Source organism: Chiloscyllium plagiosum, unplaced genomic scaffold, assembly GCF_037043375.1.
Source record: "Chiloscyllium plagiosum isolate Xiang-an unplaced genomic scaffold, Cpla_swu_hap1 HiC_scaffold_31, whole genome shotgun sequence".
NCBI lineage: Eukaryota > Metazoa > Chordata > Chondrichthyes > Orectolobiformes > Hemiscylliidae > Chiloscyllium > Chiloscyllium plagiosum.
Window position 1 is genome coordinate 12,399,887 of NW_028270169.1, and position 19,449 is coordinate 12,419,335.

The 19,449-nt window shown below is 43.5% G+C and overlaps 1 protein-coding gene across 2 annotated transcripts in view; it reads right to left on the reverse strand.

Annotated features, from left to right (window-relative positions):
- Positions 1-19,449, reverse strand: part of LOC122564210 (multidrug and toxin extrusion protein 1-like) — a 75,721-nt gene that overhangs the window by 6,153 nt on the left and 50,119 nt on the right. For both annotated transcript variants that reach the window (XM_087977249.1, XM_087977248.1), the window contains 6 exons: positions 10,398-10,465; positions 9,267-9,375; positions 5,881-5,956; positions 5,696-5,765; positions 2,430-2,562; positions 544-638 (listed from right to left, as the gene is read on the reverse strand). In XM_087977249.1, coding sequence (XP_087833375.1) covers positions 544-638; positions 2,430-2,562; positions 5,696-5,765; positions 5,881-5,956; positions 9,267-9,375; positions 10,398-10,465 — 551 coding nt within the window. The remainder of the gene's footprint in view (positions 1-543; positions 639-2,429; positions 2,563-5,695; positions 5,766-5,880; positions 5,957-9,266; positions 9,376-10,397; positions 10,466-19,449) is intronic.

The window sequence follows — 19,449 nt, forward strand, 5'->3', positions numbered from 1 at the left end:
TCCCATCGCAGCAGATGGTGGAATTCGAATGCAATAACAGAAAAATGCGGAATTACGAGTCTAATGATGACCAAGAAGCCATTGCTGACTCTCAGGGAAAATCCCACCTGAGTCACTGATCTGCCTTAATGGGAGGAAACTGCCATCCTTACCTGGTCTGGCCTACATGTGACTCCAGACCCACAGCAATGTGTCACTGATCTGCCTTAATGGAAGGAAACTGCCATCCTTACCTGGTCTGGCCTACATGTGACTCCAGACCCACAGCAATGTGGTTGACTCTTAACTGACCTCTGGGCAATTAGGGACGGGCAATAAATGCTGGCCCAGCCAGCAACACCCTCATCTCATGAATGAATATTAAAAGAAACAAGTGAAATTTGGCAGATGCCTGGGGGATTTCCTGGCTGTTCAATCTCCCAGTTTGATGGGTGTTAGGGAAAACAGTTAACCATATATGGAGACAACAGAAAGTGGTGAAGGAAGAGGTTACAAGCAGCATAAAATTTGGTGTGGTGATTGATGTCTGTGAGCTTCACTCACCTCATCAGATGCTTTGTTCCAGTTCATTCTTGAAATCACAATTAAAAAGAAGACTGTTTGTACAACCACACAGATGAACAGTCCAGACCAAAGACCTGCAAAACCATAATGCAGCAATGAAAAGCTAGCCCATTCTGTTCTTTATTTTCTATCTATTACTGGGCACCACACCTTAGGAGGGATATTTTGACCTTGGAGGGATACAACATAGTTCAACAATGACACCTTGACTTCAGGGGTTAATTTATGAGAAGAGATTATACAAATGAGGCCTGTTTTCTCTCAGATGGTTAAGGGGTGATCTGATCAATGTTTTCAGGAAAAGACAGAGGAGGTAACGGTAAACGATTTCCACTGGTTGGGGATTCTAGAACTAGGGATATAATCTGAGAATTGTGACCAGAGCATTCAGGATGGATGTTGGGAGCACACAAAGGATGGTGGGTGTTTCAAACTCACTTCCACAAATGGCAGTGGATACTGGATCATTTGCTGATTTAAATATGAAATAGAAAGGTTTTTGTGAAGCAGAAGTGTTGAGGGGTATGGGCCAAAGGCAGGTACATGGAGGTAGGCCATAGATCAGCCATGATCAAATTAAGTGGTAGAACTGGCTCGAGGGGTTGAGTGGCCTATTCCTGTTCCTATGTTCCTTTTGTAAATGACAGCTCCATTACCGGTTGGCAGTGCTGCCGGGAGTCCACAAGACATTAATGCCACATGTCTCCATTAACAATGGTGAAGATTAGTTGAGGTCAATGATATTAATACCTCACTATCACATACAAGGCACATGTTAAACATGTGATGGGGATTGCAACACTGAAGAAGCTCAACACCGTCCACTTGTTTGGCATTACTTTCAGCATTCACCCTCTCCCCAACCAAGACACGGTGACAGCAGGTGTATATCATCTTCATGATACAGCAACTGAACAAGGCTTCTTCAACAGCATCTTCCAAACAGCTCTGGCACCTAAAAGGACAAGGATTGTAGGTACATGGGGGCACAATGCCTCTAAGCCACACAACATCATCCTGACAGCGGTTCTATCATCATTGTTGTATCAATATCTCACAACTTCCTTCCTATTAACATTGTTAGAGCACCTCCGGATGACAATGGTTCAATCATAGAATCCCCACAGTGTGGACGCTGGCCATTCGGCCTATCGAGCCCCCACTGACTCGATGCGGAGCATCCCACACAGACTCACCCCGATATACTATCTCTGTAATCCTGCATTCTCCTTGGCTAATCCACCTAACCTATATCCCTGGACACTATGGACAATTTAGCATGGCCAATCCAGCTAAGCTGCACATCTTTGGACTGTGGGAGGAAACCGGAGCACCCGCAGGAAACCCATGGAGATTCACTGCGAATGTGCAAATTCCACACATACAGTTTCCCAGAGGTCGGCATTGAACCCAGGCCCCTGATACTGTGAGGCAGCAGTGCTAACCAGTGAGCCACTGTGCTGCCACTAAAGAAGGAGATCCACCAACATCTTCTTACAGGTAATGTCATACTTGATCATCTCAAGAGAATTTGTATTGTTTAAAACTGGCAAATACATCACAAACAGTCTTTGGCTCTCTGATGGTTTCAGCAGTGAAGACTGAAGCCATTGGAGTACTTGTAAGATATCCATGGTCTTTCCATTGAGAAAGGCACTTGGTGTTAGCAAAGCTGACAGGGCTAAGTGAAGGAAATATAAATCACAAACCAAACTCATATCACTGTCTAACCCAAAGATAAGCTCAAAGAGAGTAAGATTGCTTGCTCACTTTTACACCAGGGCTACAGTATATTACAGAAAGATTCAACAGAATAAAAAATGAGAGTGGGAAAATATCTCAACATTCTTGGGATAAGTTCCTACCTAGGACACCAAGATGTGCAGCAAACATCAGTGTGACACCAAGGGGGAACCCAATTGAGTAGAAACCCACTAGGTTTCCGATCGCTCCCAGTTTTTGTTTCCCAGCTCCTCTTAACACTCCACCGCTTACGGTCTGTGGAAAGACAACATTCATGTTAACAATTCATTATTCTGCAATCTGACTTTGATGAAGGCACATTGAGGGAAACACAAGAGTCAATCACTTTGCTGTGAGTCTGAAGACACATGTAGGCCAGACCAGTAAGAATGGCAGATTTCTTTCACTACAGGGCATGAGTGAAGCAGAGGTGTTTTCCATGGTCATCGTTAGACTCTTAATTCCAGATATTTATTGAATTCAAATTCCATCACCTACCACAACAATGTTTGAACCTGGGTTCGCAGAACATTAGCTGGGTCTCAGGATTAACAGTCCAGTATAAATACCACCAAGCCATCACCTACCCTCGCTTTGCTCATTTCTTATCATCAGGTGGTCAACACTGTGTTGTAGCTAAGTGGATTTGTTCATAGGCAGCAAAGCTCTCCTTCCCCCCCCAAAAAAACTTTAATTCACCTCAAAGCTAGAGCCTAATTAGCTCTGATTAATCAGAATTATGCACATTCCATTTTGCACCAGAAAAGTTCCCATTTAACTTTGTGCAAAAGCATAGGTCATCAATAAGACATGTCCGGGCTTATTCTAGCTTTGGGATGTCTGTCACCAGTAAGTGATGCCACTAGAGCCTGGTATTGTTTGCATTGGTGGCCATTTCAGTGTTCAAAGTAATTACTTCAATATAATCAATGTACCATTAACACCTAGAGAGCTGAAGGCACAGCCAGCCGTGGCATGGTAAAGGAAATCAGTGATGTCTGGAAGGAGTGGAGCTCCAAGGCTAACAGAGGTATTGCCGAAAAGTGTGGCACTGGAAAAGCACAACAGGTCAGGCAGCATCCGAGGAACAGGAGAGTTGACATTTCGGGCATAAGTCCTTCATCAGGAATGTGGAGGGATGGGGGCTGATGGAGTGGGGGTGGGGGTGGGGCTGGGGGGGCAATGTAGCTGGGAAGAGGTATTGGTTGGGAGCAAGACCATGAAGAGATCGGACTTACATTTGAGGGTGCTAGAGTAGATCAGGGCGATGAGTAAATGGGACTCGCTATGAGTTAGAATAATGGATGGGGGAGTTTTATAGAAACTAGAGGGTGAAAGGTTGGACACTGACCTGGAAAGCCAAGGCTACCTGGATGACGGATTCAACAACAGTTGAGCTGGGGCAACAGTAAGCGGAGAGAAAATTTGTTTCATTTAGGGGATTAAAGGGGGAAAGATCTATTCATTCCATGGGGTTGTGCTGGCTTCCTGCGTGCAGGCTGCTTCAGGATTTAGAAACAGCTTAGTTTCAATTGCAATCTATTTTGAACATTCGCTGATGTAAATGCCAATGCAACCAGAAATTGACAATAAAAAAGCCTTGTGTCAGCAGAGATCCGATTTTATGGCTTCCAAAACTTGATATCAGAGTCAGTGTTTGGACAGTTGGCATCGATTTATAGGAATTGTAAAAGCATTTCCGCTTTGCTTTGGTCACCCTGTCTGAAAATAGCTCACTGCGTTGTCAACAACTTTGCAATAGAATGCTGTGTGTTCTGACACCTATCTCTGACGACAATGCTCTTCCCTCAGATCAGGCCTGTGTTGTTCAGAGCTGAAAATGTATTGCTGGAAAAGCGCAGTAGGTCAGGCAGTATCCAAGGAGCAGGAGAATTGACGTTTCGGACATGAGCCCTTCTTCAGGAATGAGGAAAGTGTGTCCAGCAGGCTAAGATAAAAGGTAGGGAGGAGGGACTTGGGGTGGGGCGTTGGAAATGCGATAGGTGGAAGGAGGTCAAGGTGAGGGTGATAGGTCAGACTGGGGTGGGGGCGGAGAGGTCAGGAAGAAGATTGCAGGTTAGGAAGGCGGTGCTGGGTTCGAGGGATTTGACTGAGACAAGGTGGGGGGAGGGGAAATGAGGAAACTGGAGAAATCTGAGTTCATCCCTTGTGGTTGGAGGGTTCCCAGGCAGAAGATGAGGTGCTCTTCCTCCAACCGTCGTGTTGCTATGGTCTGGCGATGGAGGAGTCCAAGGACCTGCATGTCCTTGGTGGAGTGGGAGGGGGAGTTGAAGTGTTGAGCCACGGGGTGGTTGGTTGGTTGGTCCGGGTGTCCCAGAGGTGTTCTCTGAAACGTTCCGCAAGTAGGTGGCCTGTCTCCCCAATATAGAGGAGGCCACATTGGGTGCAGCGGATGCAGTAAATGATGTGTGTGGAGGTGCAGGTGAATTTGTGGTGGATATGGAAGGATCCCTTGCGGCCTTGGAGGGACGTAAGGGTGGGAGGTGTGGGCCCAAGTTTTGCAATTCTTGCGGTTGTAGGGGAAGGTGCCAGGAGTGGAGGTTGGGTTGGTGGGGGATGTGGACCTGACGAGGGAGTCACGGAGGGAGTGGTCTTTTCGGAACGCTGATAGGGGAGGGGAGGGAAATATATCCCTGGTGGTGGGGTCCGTTTGGAGGTGGCGGAAATGACGACGGATGATACGATGTATATGGAGGTTGGCGGGGGTGGTAGGTGAGGACTAGTGGGGTTCTGTCCTGGTGGCGATTGGAGGGTCGGGGCTCAAGGGCGGAGGAGCTGGAAGTGGAGGAGATGCGGTGGAGAGCATCATCAATCACGTCTGTGGGGAAATTGCAGTCTTTGAAGAAGGAGGCCACCTGGGTTGTACGGTATTGGAACTGGTCCTCCTGGGAGCAGATGCGGCGGAGACGAAGGAATTGGGAATATGGGATGGCGTTTTTACAGGGGGCAGGGTGGGAGGAGGTGTAGTCTAGGTAGCTGTGGGAGTCGGTCGGTTGTTCAGGCCTACCATTGTGTCTGGGTGTTGGGTATCTGAATAACACCCTGCAGCAGCTCTACTTAGACTACCCCTTGTCCAAATCTCCACCAAGAGCGGCTATCATCTCACTCTGAGTGATTCCAATAACACATTTTTATTTTGTCTTCCAGTAAGGATATTACAGCTCTCCCATACTGTTCTTTCATTCCTTTTCTCAGAGACTTCTTAATTTATGACTGTTTATTTTCATTGACATTTTCATGTCCATTCTATTAGATTGAGGTTAATGAAAATGGCAAATGGTTAACAGCCTTGTCTTAAAAGGACCTTTTAAAAGATGGAGGCCATGTATAAAAATCAATCGGTCAAGACTTTGTTGAAAATACTCACAGCCATGGCTTCGAACCAGTGGAATGTAGCAATGACTGGGTCAACACGTGAAACTAACTGGATAATATCTCTGCAAAGGAGGGAAGAGAGGGATCAGACAGTATTTGATACACGGCTAAATTAACTATTTGCAAATTGAAGGCTGAAGGGTTTTTATGCTCAAACATTTAAGTTGGTTTACTGACTTGTCAGTGGTGAAGATGTAACCTAGCACGCTTCTTGAAGCTCCCAGGATCATTGCAATCAGCAAGGAACAACACCCTGTTGGAATGTGGTCAATAAATTGTTAGTTGATAAAGAAAGGATGAGCTTGCACTTGTATAGCACCTTTCACAAGCTAACAACTTCACAAAGCAACTTACTCCCAATTAAATCTGTCTATCTTTGCTCCTGTGCTCATTTTGCAAGAGTTGGGTCATGGACTCCCATTGGGTTGGACCATGATCATGGACAACCTCTATAGGACAACTGACCAGGAGACTCCCCCACTCTTACTGCTTGCCGTAAGGTATCAGAGGGATCTACAGGCTGACCATTAACCTTGTTGGCCATGTTGTGGGTATCCCTCCCATGGGCAACAAGTCCTGGTGTGTACCACACAAATCTAGAGCCACCTACTGAGCCACAAGACATCCAGTCAGTTAAGTGCAATGCTAAATCACTGTAAGGTAATGCAACTTCTTTATTCCTCTTTTTGTACTGAATATTTGTACCTAAGATGACACCATGAAAGGCAACATTGTAAACTTTTCACTGTACTCCTGTACTTGAGTACACGGGACAGTAAAATCCAATTCTAAAACATTGCAATCGCTTTGTAAACAACTAGATGCCACATAGTGCAATGTAGCAAGATAATCCGACTTAGTGATGTTCTTTCTGGGATGGAAGCTGGACAGAAGGATCTATTTGACACATCACATGGAGTTCTCTGAAAAGAAGCTGAAATGGAAAAAGCTGGAAGCATGGCATCTGTCAGGGCCAATCAGGTTATGATGTTACCTGTCTATTCAGATGCTAACTGGCATGTTGTTTAACCAATTGTTTCAGATTTTGTGTACTTGTGGCATTTCCCTCATTATGAAACTGTTTGAAAATACGTCCAGTTCTTAAATTGAAAACTCGATTGTTTTTTTAAATTATTCTTTCCTAGAACACAAACATCTCTCACAAGGCTGGAATATATTTCTCATTCCTCATCAACTTTGTACTGAGGTTCAAAGTTTGTGTGAAGATTTGTAGCTCGGGTGCTCGTTGTTGTGGTTCTGTTCGCCGAGCTGGGAATTTGTGTTGCAGACGTTTCGTCCCCTGTCTAGGTGACATCCTCAGTGCTTGGGAGCCTCCTGTGAAGCGCTTCTGTGATCTTTCCTCCGGCATTTATAGTGGTTTGTATCTGCCGCTTCCGGTTGTCAGTTCCAGCTGTCCGTTGCAGTGGCCGGTATATTGGGTCCAGGTCGATGTGCTTATTGATTGAATCTGTGGATGAGTGCCATGCGGCTAGGAATTCCCTGGCTGTTCTCTGTTTGGCTTGTCCTATAATAGTGGTGTTGTCCCAGTCACATTCATGTTGCTTGTCATCTGCATGTGTGGCTACTAAGGATAGCTGGTCGTGTCGTTTCGTGGCTAGTCGGTGTTCATGAATGCGGATGGTTAGCTGTCTTCCTGTTTGTCCTATGTAGTGTGTTGTGTAGTCTTTGCATGGGATTTTGTACACAACATTGGTTTTGCTCATGCTGGGTATTGGGTCCTTCGTTCTGGTGGGTTGTTGTCTGAGATTGGCTGTTGGTTTGTGTGCTGTTATGAGTCCTAGTGGTCGCAGTAGTCTGGCTGTCAGACTATACAATGTATTCGCCAAAAACGGATACCTGCGCAATTTCATCAACAGATGCCTAAGGGAAAGACAACGGAACGAGGACATGCCACAACCCAAAGGACTAGCCACACTACCATACATCAAGAGCATTTCCGAACTGACAGCCACACATGCAGATGACAAGCAACATGAATTCGACTGCGACAACACTACTATTATAGGACAAGCCAAACAGAGAACAGCCAGGGAATTCCTAGAGGCATGACACTCATCCACAGATTCAATCAATTAGCACATCAACCTGGACCCAATATACCGACCACCGCAGCGGACAGCTGGAACTGACAACCGGAAGCGGCAGATTCAAACCACTACAAATGCCGGAGGAAAGATCACAGAAGCGCTTCACAGGAGGCTCCCAAGCACTGAGGATGTCACCGAGAGGGGACGAAACGTCTGCAACACAAATTCCCAGCTTTGTACTGAGGGCTTGGGGAGCCATTTTGTAACACGAGATTTGAACACTTGGAAGGTGCAAAGATCATGATGCAAGAATGGATCTTTCCTTGGAATCAGAACGTTGCAATCATGAAGGGAAATTTAAAAAGGAAATATTTACTTGGAATGAAGACTGTGATTTATATTACGTTAAGGAATTAATTGTCTGCTCCTCTTCCCATGAGGCCTTATCAGCATGACCATTTTTTCCCAGAGGAGGTCTGCTCCATCTGTTCTCCCTACACCATCACCATCTGCTGCTGGAGGTCCCAGCACAACCAATTGAGCTCCCCCCCTGTTCGGTGCCCTCCCTCACCATCACCTGCTGCTGGAGATCCCAGCACAACTGCTTGAGCGCCCCTTCTCAGCACCCTCCCTCAACATCACCACCTGCTGGCTAGAAACTCAGCACATTTTTAAGGACAGTTGAAAGCCATGAGTGAAGCATTTCCTTCCCCTAGAGCACCTTAGTGAACCGATAGGTTTTTATAACAATCGATGTCTATTTCACAAGCGAAAACAGAAATGGCTGGAAAAGCTCAGCAGGTCTGGCAGCATCTGTGGAGTGGAATCAGAGTTAAAGTTTTGGGTCAAGTGACACTTGCTCAGAACTGTTCTCTGATTTCTCTTCACAGATGCTGCCAGACTTGCTGAGTTTTTTCCAGCGATTCCTGTTTTTGTTTCTGGTTTACAGCACCCGCAGTTCTTTCAGTTTTTATTGGATGACTGTTTCACTATTACTGAGACTACCTTCTCAATTCCAGAATCGTTCTTTGAATTTACATTCCACTGTTGGCTGTGATGGGATTTGAAGCCATGCTTCCAGTGTGTTAGCCTGGATTACTAATCCATTGATATTGACTGTGTCACAATCTCCCTGATGTCTGTGGTTCCAATGATATTGGGAGACATATCCAAAAGGTAAATGTGGTTGGAAAACCTGAGGCTAGTGTGGGAGCTGATGCAATGCTCCAACATGAACACTGAGGTGCTGCTGTTACCAAACCATATACTGGAGTCAGTCCAGTCCTTGGATTGACATGACAGCATAAGTATGGATTTACCTCAAGTACACACAGTACACACAACTGTTATAAGATAAATGTCAGGGAAATTAAGGGCACCATCATAACTGAACTGAGGATGGATTCGTCAGGCAGAGAATTGATTGGAACAAAGGCTTAAACTGTGAGTCATCATCTGAATGCTTACTGTTTCTGTTAACAAGCCCATTGCTAATATTAGAATTGATGAACTCACCAACCAAAGACAGGGCAACTGTAGCAGACGTTTTCGCTTTCTCTGGATTCCTTGCACCCAGTGCATTACCCACACGGACACTTGCAGCCACACCGCCTCCCAGAGGGATCTATAAAGCAAGATGCAACATCAACTCTTCCAAGTACGATTGTTCGTGCGTGCTATCTGAGTGTCAATGCTGTGAGCATGCTTTCTGGTTGCTAGTGTGCTCAATTGGAGAATGAGTTATTCTGAGTTGTGTGGACACATCACGAACAGTCTCCCTAGAATAATCCAGTGTTACCTAAGCCGACCTCAGTGAGAAGGTGCTATGACTGGATCCATTAAAGAGAAGGCAATCCAGCATTGTCCTTGCTTGCACATAGTCATCAGTGGTCTGCACAGATTTGTTATGGCAGAAAAAGAGGCCATTTGGCCCATTGTGTCATTGCTGATTCTATCCCCTGGTGACAATCTCCAACCTTTTTCCCCATATCCCTGCACACCACTTCCATCCAAATAATCATCCACTGCCTCTGTTGAATGCCTCCATTGAGCCTGCCTCCCTTGCATTTCTCAGCCTAACTGCTCATTGGGGGAAGAGGTTTATACCACTGCAGCCCTGTGCCACTTGCATATCACTTTAAATCCCTGCCCTCTTGTTGTTTTCTCGTTTTACAAGCAAATTGATGCCCGAAAGGATAGGATTTATCCCAATTAAAATTTTCCACTTTCGAGGACATTTTACTCCCATTCTGCAGTTTATTTCTCAGTTGTTCCTTTGAATCAAATTCTAGTTTTCTAAGTAGGAATTGAAAATAGTTTGGAACCAATACCAGACGAGTAGTCCACAAGAAGAGAACTACCGAATGCTGGGCTCAGATGTGGCGATCACAGGTTAAGACTGTGGAAAGATGTGAAGTTCGACAGACAGTAGATCAAGCCAAATAAAACACAGATGCCATACTTCGATTAATCAGATTGAGCACTTTGACATTAAATAATAAATTAACAATGAAAAGAAGAGAAATCAATGATTATTTGTGTTTTAAAGCCTCACATTTTTGTCAAGTTACAGATATGTATTGCTGTTTAAACTGCAGCTTGTTTTATCTGAGTAAAGATCATGCTGAACAGAATCTTCAGCCTTACCATGTAAGCTGCTGTCAGCACTTGATAAATAACAGACTGTGCTCCGAGTTCAACTTGATTAATTAGCCCTATGAAGAACAGGAAAGACTGCAGTCAAACTCTGCCACAGAGATGAAAATTTAGAGGAAAAACAAGTAGATAATCAATGGTTCACTTGATCTGAGTGAGGGACAAGCTATACTTGAAGATTGACAATGATCTAGTGATTGACTAAACAGGCTTGAGGGGCTAAATGACCTACTGTCCTGCTCCTGTATGTTAAGAACTGCTCATTTCTCCTCAGGGCCAAGTGGCTCTTGCAAACACAGGAGGGAGCCAGTCTCCACTCCTTTGAATCTCTTCAGGGATGGAGTGTTGGTAATTTATCATCCTGTCTTTTTGTTTCCTCTCCTCAGTCCATCTCCCACAGCCCTCCTGCCTCCAACATCCAACTTAAAACTGAGATCTGTAGATTTTTGGTGGGGTAAGAGTAGCAAGTGTCTGGATCGAGAGGGATGGATAGATGGAATGTCAATCATCTGTGATTTAGTTAAAAATCACACAACACCAGGTTAGAGTGCAACAGGTTTATTTGACATGATTTGGAGATGCCGGTGTTGGACTGGGGTGTACAAAGTTAAAAATCACACAACACCAGGTTATAGTCCAACAGGTTTAATTGGAAGCACACTAGCTTTCGGAGCGACGCTGATGAAGGAGCGTCGCTGCGAAAGCTAGTGTGCTTCCAATTAAACCTGTTGGACTATAACCTGGTGTTGTGTGATTTTTAGGTTTATTTGGAAGGACTAGCTTTCGGAGCGCCACTCCTTCATCACAACCACCTGATGAAGAGGCAACACCTTAAAAGCTAGTGCTTCCAAATAAACCTGTTCGATTCGAACCTGGCGTTGTGTGATTTTTAACTTTGTCCACCCCAGCCCAACATTGGCACCTCCAAATCACCCATGATTTAATAAGGTTGTGCAATAGGCTGAATGCCCTCTCCTTAAATCAGAGACACCCTCCTTGCTAACAGCAGCTCCCCACAGCCGCATGTGTGGGATTACTAATCTCAGTAGTGTCAGGCCTCAAGTCTCTTTTAGCAGAAACCAGGGACAATTCTAAAGAACATGAAGCAATATGTCATAGAAATGAGAAACTAGGAGGAGGAGTTGGCCATTCAGCCCTTTGAACCTGCTATGACACTGGGTACCTTCTATCATTGCTCAGGCACAGAAAATTGGTTCTCCATCTCAAACCGGGTTTTAATTCAAGTGTATAATTTACGAGCAGTCTAGATGTAGTGGATGGGAAGATGCTATTCCGTGAATGAAGGGATCCATAACTGAGGAGCATTGACATCGGCTAAAAGGTTTTGAGTGAATCCAAAGGGATGCTTTGGATGGTCATGAACTTGATATCACTGGTCGAGACATATACTGTCCTAAATAGTTGGATATGCTCTTAATGTGCAACAGGGCTCTGGACCCAGAATGGAAAATGTGATTGGGCTGGATGGCCACTTGTTGGGTGTTGAGGGGCCGAAGGGCCTCCTTTTGTGCTGTAAGTTTCTATGATGTTATTTTGTGCCCAGGATCTCTTAGGCCATCCAATTTAGCCAATCCACAGTTAGGGTTTTGGGCTCAGTAAATGAATTAGCAATCATAACAAAGGCAGGAGGGTTAGAGGTGCAGCAGCTCTAATTTGTAAATTAACTGTGAGCTGTCAAACAGAAAGCTGCTGTAAACTGCAGGAAATCAAATTGTACCTATTTTATCTGGCAAATTTGGACTCTTGGAAACATTAATGACGATACAGCAGAAAAACACAACAGCCTCAGTTCAAACCCTCCTCTTTGTGAATCTAATGGAAAGATACATTGAAGCAAAGTATTATCCTATTAACGAGTTATCAGAATGTCTCCATAATTGTTACATCACTTGCCACATTCAGTTTTAAAGTTTCCAAATGCATAGGTCTCACTATCAATGTTCCCTTTAATTTTTCCTTGCTGTGCCCAGTTTGTTTGTTTGATTGCGTGGTGCCTTTAAGAATACTCCACCTTAGTACGCACACCTTAAAGGGTACATTGTTTGTCTACGGCCATGTTACAACCCTGCACTGTTTTCCAAATTGCTGCACACATGCTTCTTAAAGAGCACATTGTTTACAGTGCTTTGGCACCACCCTTGGGTAACTCTTCACATGCTCTCACGTTTACATGTCTCCAAAATTCTAACATCTGGACAACTTCAGAGGCTATGGACAGCCAATTCATCAGAACAATCCTGGAGAATTTGCTTGGGCACAATACATGAAATTGAAATTGGATAGCCTCAGGTTGGCACTTTCTTTCAGTTCCCTGAACAGAAGCCAGGTCAGACCTATGCCACCATAATCTCCACCTGGGAGATGAGACACAAGTCAATTCCACCCCAGCCAGAATGTTATTATCATCTGATATGATAAGGTGCTGGAGGTACTGTCCTTCACATGATGAAGGAGCAGCGCTCCAAAAGATTGTGATTTCAAATAAACCTGTTGGACAGGTTTAAATCTGTTGTGTAATCTCTGAAATGATCTGGTATGATTTGAAAGAGGCCCTAATGAAATGAGGGAACAGATGATGGATATATTAGCTAACAGTTAATTGTGTTTGAAGGGAGTTCTTGCTATGTAGTGATAATGTCCCTCTCTCTGAGCCAGAGGCCTATGTTCGAGTCCTAACTGCTCCAAAGGTGTAGAATAACACCTCTGAACAGGTTGGTTAGTCTTTTTTAAAAATTGTATTTGAATTTGTGATATACATGTGAGGATCTAGTAATCAGTTGGGTGTGAGATTTATGAATTGTGGTTAACTGAAAGTAAAAAACATAAAAGTTGTGCCTTGAATTCTGTTTAAATAGTTTTTTTTTGGAATATAACATTAGTTGTAAACGATGGTTGAATCAAAAAGTAAAGTTTTGGGGTATGATTCCAAACCCCTGTTTTCTGAAATTGAGTCTTTTTGTCCAGCAGAGAAATGATGTTACAATATGGACTGAGCTACTTTTTCAAGGTATGGCCTTAGCAATTTCATTACCATACCAAGACAAGATAAAAAGCAAAGCACTTTTGAAATTGGAGACTGATTATTTGGACATGGATGAAGGTTTGGATAGATTGTTAACTTTTGCGGACAAAGTTAATCAGAAAATGATCTATTGACTGCTTATGAGGCATGGTCAGATTTTGACAAATATAGAAAACAGTACTGTGTCAGAACAATAGCAGAATTGAACTCGGGAGATCATATGCAAGCCAGCAGAAATTTCATGTGGAAATTCCCTGATCTGTGCTGGCATTTAAGGTTGTCAATGTATCAGATATGGAGAGATCTCCAGCTTTGAGAAGAGTTCAAATTTGTAGGTAAGTACCTACTGCAAGAACAAATGTCAGAGGACAAAAAGAAATCTTAGGAAAGCTTTCCTTCCCAGCAACATTTGTAGCATAAAGAGGGCAATTGGCGATATGAGAAGAAATGGAGCATACAACATTGACGAGTTAGTGAGACCATCTAGATACAGGTTACAGACAAAGGAGAACTGTAACAAGATAGAGAAGCTATTGATAAGTTTAAGAAGTGAAGAGAATTTGGGATCCACAATAAGAGAATGAACGCCAGAAATGCTCAGGGTGTTTTCAATCAATGTTTCAGTTGTGATTCAAAATACCAAGATGCCATGAACTGTCCCAAACATGCTCATAAAGTATTCAAAACCAAATATGAAATGGAGGATTTGGAGGAAGGAAGTGGAGATATGGTTCAAAGAGAGGGCAGGGTATTGGTTACAAGAAATTTCTGCCAGCGATGAATGTGAAGGTGATAGAGTCTTTCACTTGTACCATATTAAACAATGGTTGCACATGTGATGTGCATAGTATGGACTGAGGAATAAGGATCAGAATAAAGTTAAGGAATTTGTAAGTTCTATCAGTTTCAGATTTGGAGATGATAACACACTAGAAGTTCTGAGAAGAGTGGTTAATTCTTGTAAAATAGCACAGATGTTGGGTCCAGTGAAATAGCCTTATTACTGAGTAGTCAGGCAGGAAGCTGGAAGAACACAGCATGTAAGGCAGCTTCAGGAGGTGGAGATGTCGACTTTTTGGATGTAACTCTTCTTTTAGGACTGGGGGTGGGTGTGGGGGGAGCTGTAGGTAAAAGGGGTGGCAGAGGCAGGGTGATGAAGTGGGGATAGGTGAAACCAGGTAGAGGGAATTACCTGGTTGGTTAATGGGAGGAGCGAATCTGGTTGGTGGTAGGGAGCAGTGGCAGTGAAGGGACGAGCTGAGAAGGGAGTCGAGGGAAGGGGAGGGGGTTTATCTGAAATTGGAGATCTCAATGTTGAGTCCTCCGGTCTGTAAGGTGACCAGGTGGAAGATAAGGTGTTGTTCCTCCAACAGGAACTGCGGTTTGTTTTGGTAATGGAGGAGGCCAAGGATGGTCATGTCGGAAAGGGAGTGGTTGTAGAATTGAGTAGACCATCAATGAAGAAAGCATATAACAAACTGACATTGCATTTGGAAAATGCCTAAATTTGTAGTTTGCACAACTGGAATGCTGTTGCTTTCCTTTAATTGACATAATCTCTCCACTGAAAAAAAGTGTTATTGACATCCGAGTGTTGAAATTTAGAAGACAAAAAATCAGTTGAATTAAAATCACTCAACGACCTTCCAAATGAGTAAAACGTTTAGGTAAAGGATGAGGTATGATGTTTGAGATTATGATAAACCTGTTGAAGAGAAAAGTGATATAAGGCAAAAGTGATATAAGTCCCAGAGGACTAGTGTCCTCTCATTAGACAGAGCTGACTGGTAGTTGGTTTAACCTGAGAGTCATCATGACTCAACAAGGGGAGAGGTTGAGAAGGAGAATCCTTCATGGTCACCCCAGCTGGTGCAGGAATTACTGTCAGTGTCACTCTGCATCGTAACCAACCATCCAGCTAACTGAGCTAACCAACCCCTGAAACATAAGATATGTGAGATTTGTACAAAATATCGCAGGACATCATCACGGTCTTGTAGTAAGTTTGCTGCGAGCAAGAGATTTCAGAAAGGTAGTTGCCGTGGATTTAAACATATGGGATAAAGAAAAAAAAAATTTACAAATTATAAATATGTTAACCAAATGTTGTCAGTCAACAGTAATAAATAGCCATGGTGAAGAAATAATTGTGGAAATGGTAATGGAAAAGTGGACAGGGACTAGACTTGGGCCACTGGCAAACTTTCACACTGATAATGGGAGAAGTTTGCTAATGATTAATTCAGAGATATGTATGTGAATATGAACAAAATAGTAAGGAACTAACTCTAACTTTCAGTTTTGAAGTCAATGTCATGCACAGACATAGGGACATAGGAACAGGTGTAGGCCATTCAGCCCCTCGAGCCTGTTCCACCTACAATGAGATCATGGCTAATCTGTGGTCTAACTCCATATACCAGCCTTTAGCCCATATCTTTTGATACCTTTGCTTAACAAAGTATTATCTATCTCAGATTTAAAACAAACAACTGATCCAGCATCACCTGCAATTTGTGGAAGAGAGTTCCAAACTTCCACCACCCTTTGTGTGTAGAATTGTTTTCTAACATCTCTCCTGAATGGTCTGGGCCTAACTCTCAGACGATGTCCCTGGCTGTAGAATCCCCAAACAAAGGAAGTAGTTTATCTTTATCTACTTTGCCTTTTCCTGTTAATACCTTGAAGACTTTGATCAGATAAGCCCTCAACCTTCTAAATTGTAGAGAAAACAGGCCTACTTTGTATAATCTCACCTTATAACTTAACCCCTGAAGTCCAGGGATCATTTTGTGAACCTATGTTGTAGTCCCTCCAAGGCCAAGTTATGGTGCCCAGATCTGCTCACAGTACTTCAAGTGGGGCCTAAGGGAGGTTTTAGAACATAGAAAAGTACAGCACAGAACAAGCCCTTTGGCCCACGATGTTGTGCCGAGGTTTAATCCTAATGTAAAATATAATAACTTAACCTATGCACCCCTCAACTCACTGCTATCCATGTTTTGCACAACTGCGGTATAATTTCAAACCTGAAAGTTCCATGCACCAAACAAACATACCAGACAGAGTATTGGTTATGAGTATGGTTGCAGAAACCCCTATTCACAATGGGCTTTATGAAAAGGATCATGCAGTAGTGGATAAAATGGTTCATAAAGTTTTGGCAAACTGAAACAAGTGTGAACTGTACATATTGTACACAGTGGCACAGTGGTTAGCACTGCTGCCTCACAGCGCCAGAGACCCGGGTTCAATTCCCGCCTCAGGTGACTGACTGTGTGGAGTTTGCACATTCTCCCCGTGTCTGCGTGGGTTTCCTCCGGGTGCTCCGGTTTCCTCCCACAGTCCAAAGATGTGCAGGTCAGGTGGATTGGCCATGCTAAATTGTCCGTAGTGTTAGGTAAGGGGTAAATGTAGGGGTATGTGTGGTTTGCGCTTCGGCGAGTCGGTGTGGACTTGTTGGGCCAAAGGGCCTGTTTCCACACTGTAATGTAATCTAATCTATATTAGAATTCATTGCAGATGGTGGCAAGGTATGGTTCATATCAGTTAGCTTTCAGTGGGAGTCCTAACGTTATACTAACTATATGATCCAGACAGCCAAATCTCCCTGTATCCCATATTTCCTGACTTTATGAATGAGCCTACCATGGGGAACCCTAGCAAATGCCTTCTATTGGTAAGACCAATAGAATCTAGTTTCAATCTGGGAGATACTGTTTATGAAAGAAGGCTTAGAGGATGGAGAAGCTCAGGGATGGTTATTGGTAAAGACAGAAAAATAGTAATTGTACAGAAACACACTTCAGAGAATCCCCAAAGCATGGAAACAGGCCATTCAGCCCAACAGGTCCACACCAACCCTCTGAAGAGCATCCCACCCAGATTGATCCCCTGACCCAATACTGTAACCCTGCATTCCCCATGGCAAATGCAGACAACCTACATATCCCTTAACACAATGAGCAACTCAGCATGGCCAATCTATTTAACTTGCACATCTTTGGACTGTGGGAGAAAACCGGAGCATCCAGAGGAAACCCACACAGCTACAGGGAGAACGTGCAAACTCCACACAGACAGTCACCCAAGGATGGAATCAAACCCAGGTCCCTGGTGCCATGAGGCAGCAGTGCTAACCACTGAGCAACCGTGCCACCCTATGGTTGCTGGACATGGATTACAAATTTGCAGATTATAAAGGGATTATAGAAAGTAGCCCAGCTCCTTCTCATACTCAAACACTGCACAGCTTTGAGGATCAAACTGCTGCAATTGACAGTTTATCTGATGATGGACAGATCTGTTCTGGTGGTCAATATGAGGTCATTGATCACAAATGACAACTGTCAGAACTGGGGATGAATGTCAAATATTTACCTGAAGGGGCTGATCATTGGAAAAATGGGACTATTACAGGTAGAGCAGGGAAGGCCATTGGGAAGTATAAAAACTGGATGGATGGACAGGATGGGGACAGGGGATTCAGCCCATGGATTGGGAACAGCAAGTACAACAATGGAAAGCAAGAAACCGCAGGGTAAGCTCAAACAGTGTGTCCAGGAGAGAACATGCCCCAAGAAATAGATCGTGAAGCAATTAAAGAAATCCTACAATTAAGAAGAATAGGTTAAACAGGAGCAGTCTAGAAAGTGATAGAACACAAAATAGAGAGTGTAGTTTAACAAGGACAAGAAATATAATACAAACCAGGAATACCACCAGGAACAGAAGCCCATGTAATCGGGAATTCTTACTGGCCATGAACAAACTAGAAGACAAGATAATAAAAGATGCTAAACAACAAAATCACAAAACTGGAAAAAAAATAGTTGGGGTGTACACAGAGGTATCAGATGGGAGAACCAGCCCTGTCACAGAGGTGGAGATGTACAGAAATAGCGTCCTCTATTGGGGTTTGTGGGACTAAATAAAGACTAATGGCACAAAGCTTTGAAGAAAAACTGGTGGATCAAGATAGGGTAGATTCACCAATGGCAGGAGAAATAATTTTGAAAACGTCCTTGCCTCTGATTGCAAATATTCTTGGAGGTTTGTAGATCAATTGATATTAAAGCTGCTTCTCTTCAGGGAGATAAGCTCAAGATAGTAATGCTTGTCACCTTCCAAAGGAGCATCCGTATGCACTGGGGACACTCTGAAAGTTAAATAAATGTTGCTACGGCCTAAATGATTTGGTACATTGATAATAAGTCACCATGGAATAGTGTTCACGAATGAAATGTGTGAACGAGAAAAGATTGAGGATTGATACTGCAGTTTTAAAAGAGATGGCAGAGAAATAGAGAGATCTGCAAATGAAAATGGGTGGATCGCAGCAGTCAGCTATCTGATTGTTTTACAAGGAAAGCAGCAAGTTCTCAGAAACTCTTGGACATACAAGGGAAAGGATGCTTGGAACTTTAATGCCTAAAGAAAATTGTTGGAACAAAATCTGTTCTAATTTTGTTTGTTTTTTTTTGTTTCTGATTGGTTTATCTAAAAAGCAAAGGGGAACCTATTATAATCTGATATGGTCTGAAGGATTGCTGGTGATCTAAGGAGATTGGTTATGGATATATTAATGAAGAGTTGAATGGGTTTGAATTGGTTCTATAACTTTGAGGAGTTAGTTATTCGTAAGCTATAGGTTCTGTAGAGTATGGCTAATTAAAACAAAACTTTCACATGAAAGTGTGGACTTGACTTCTGTTTGAGTACAATTTTTATTCTAGTATACAAGGACAAAGATTCAATTCCATGCTGTTGGGACCAATCAGGCGGATCCTTCAGGATTCCACGTCTACCTGTGTAATATAGCCTGGAGCTAAAGATGGTGGAGGGACCCACTGTCTTACCATCATGCAGTTGAGCAAGAATCTCTCCTGTCTTTACCACCAGCTCCTGGCATGTGTCAGAACGTGGAAACTCAATTTGTTTAGCTGCATTATGGACTCATCTTCTATGGTCATCAGGTTTGGAGTGGGACTTGAACTTGGA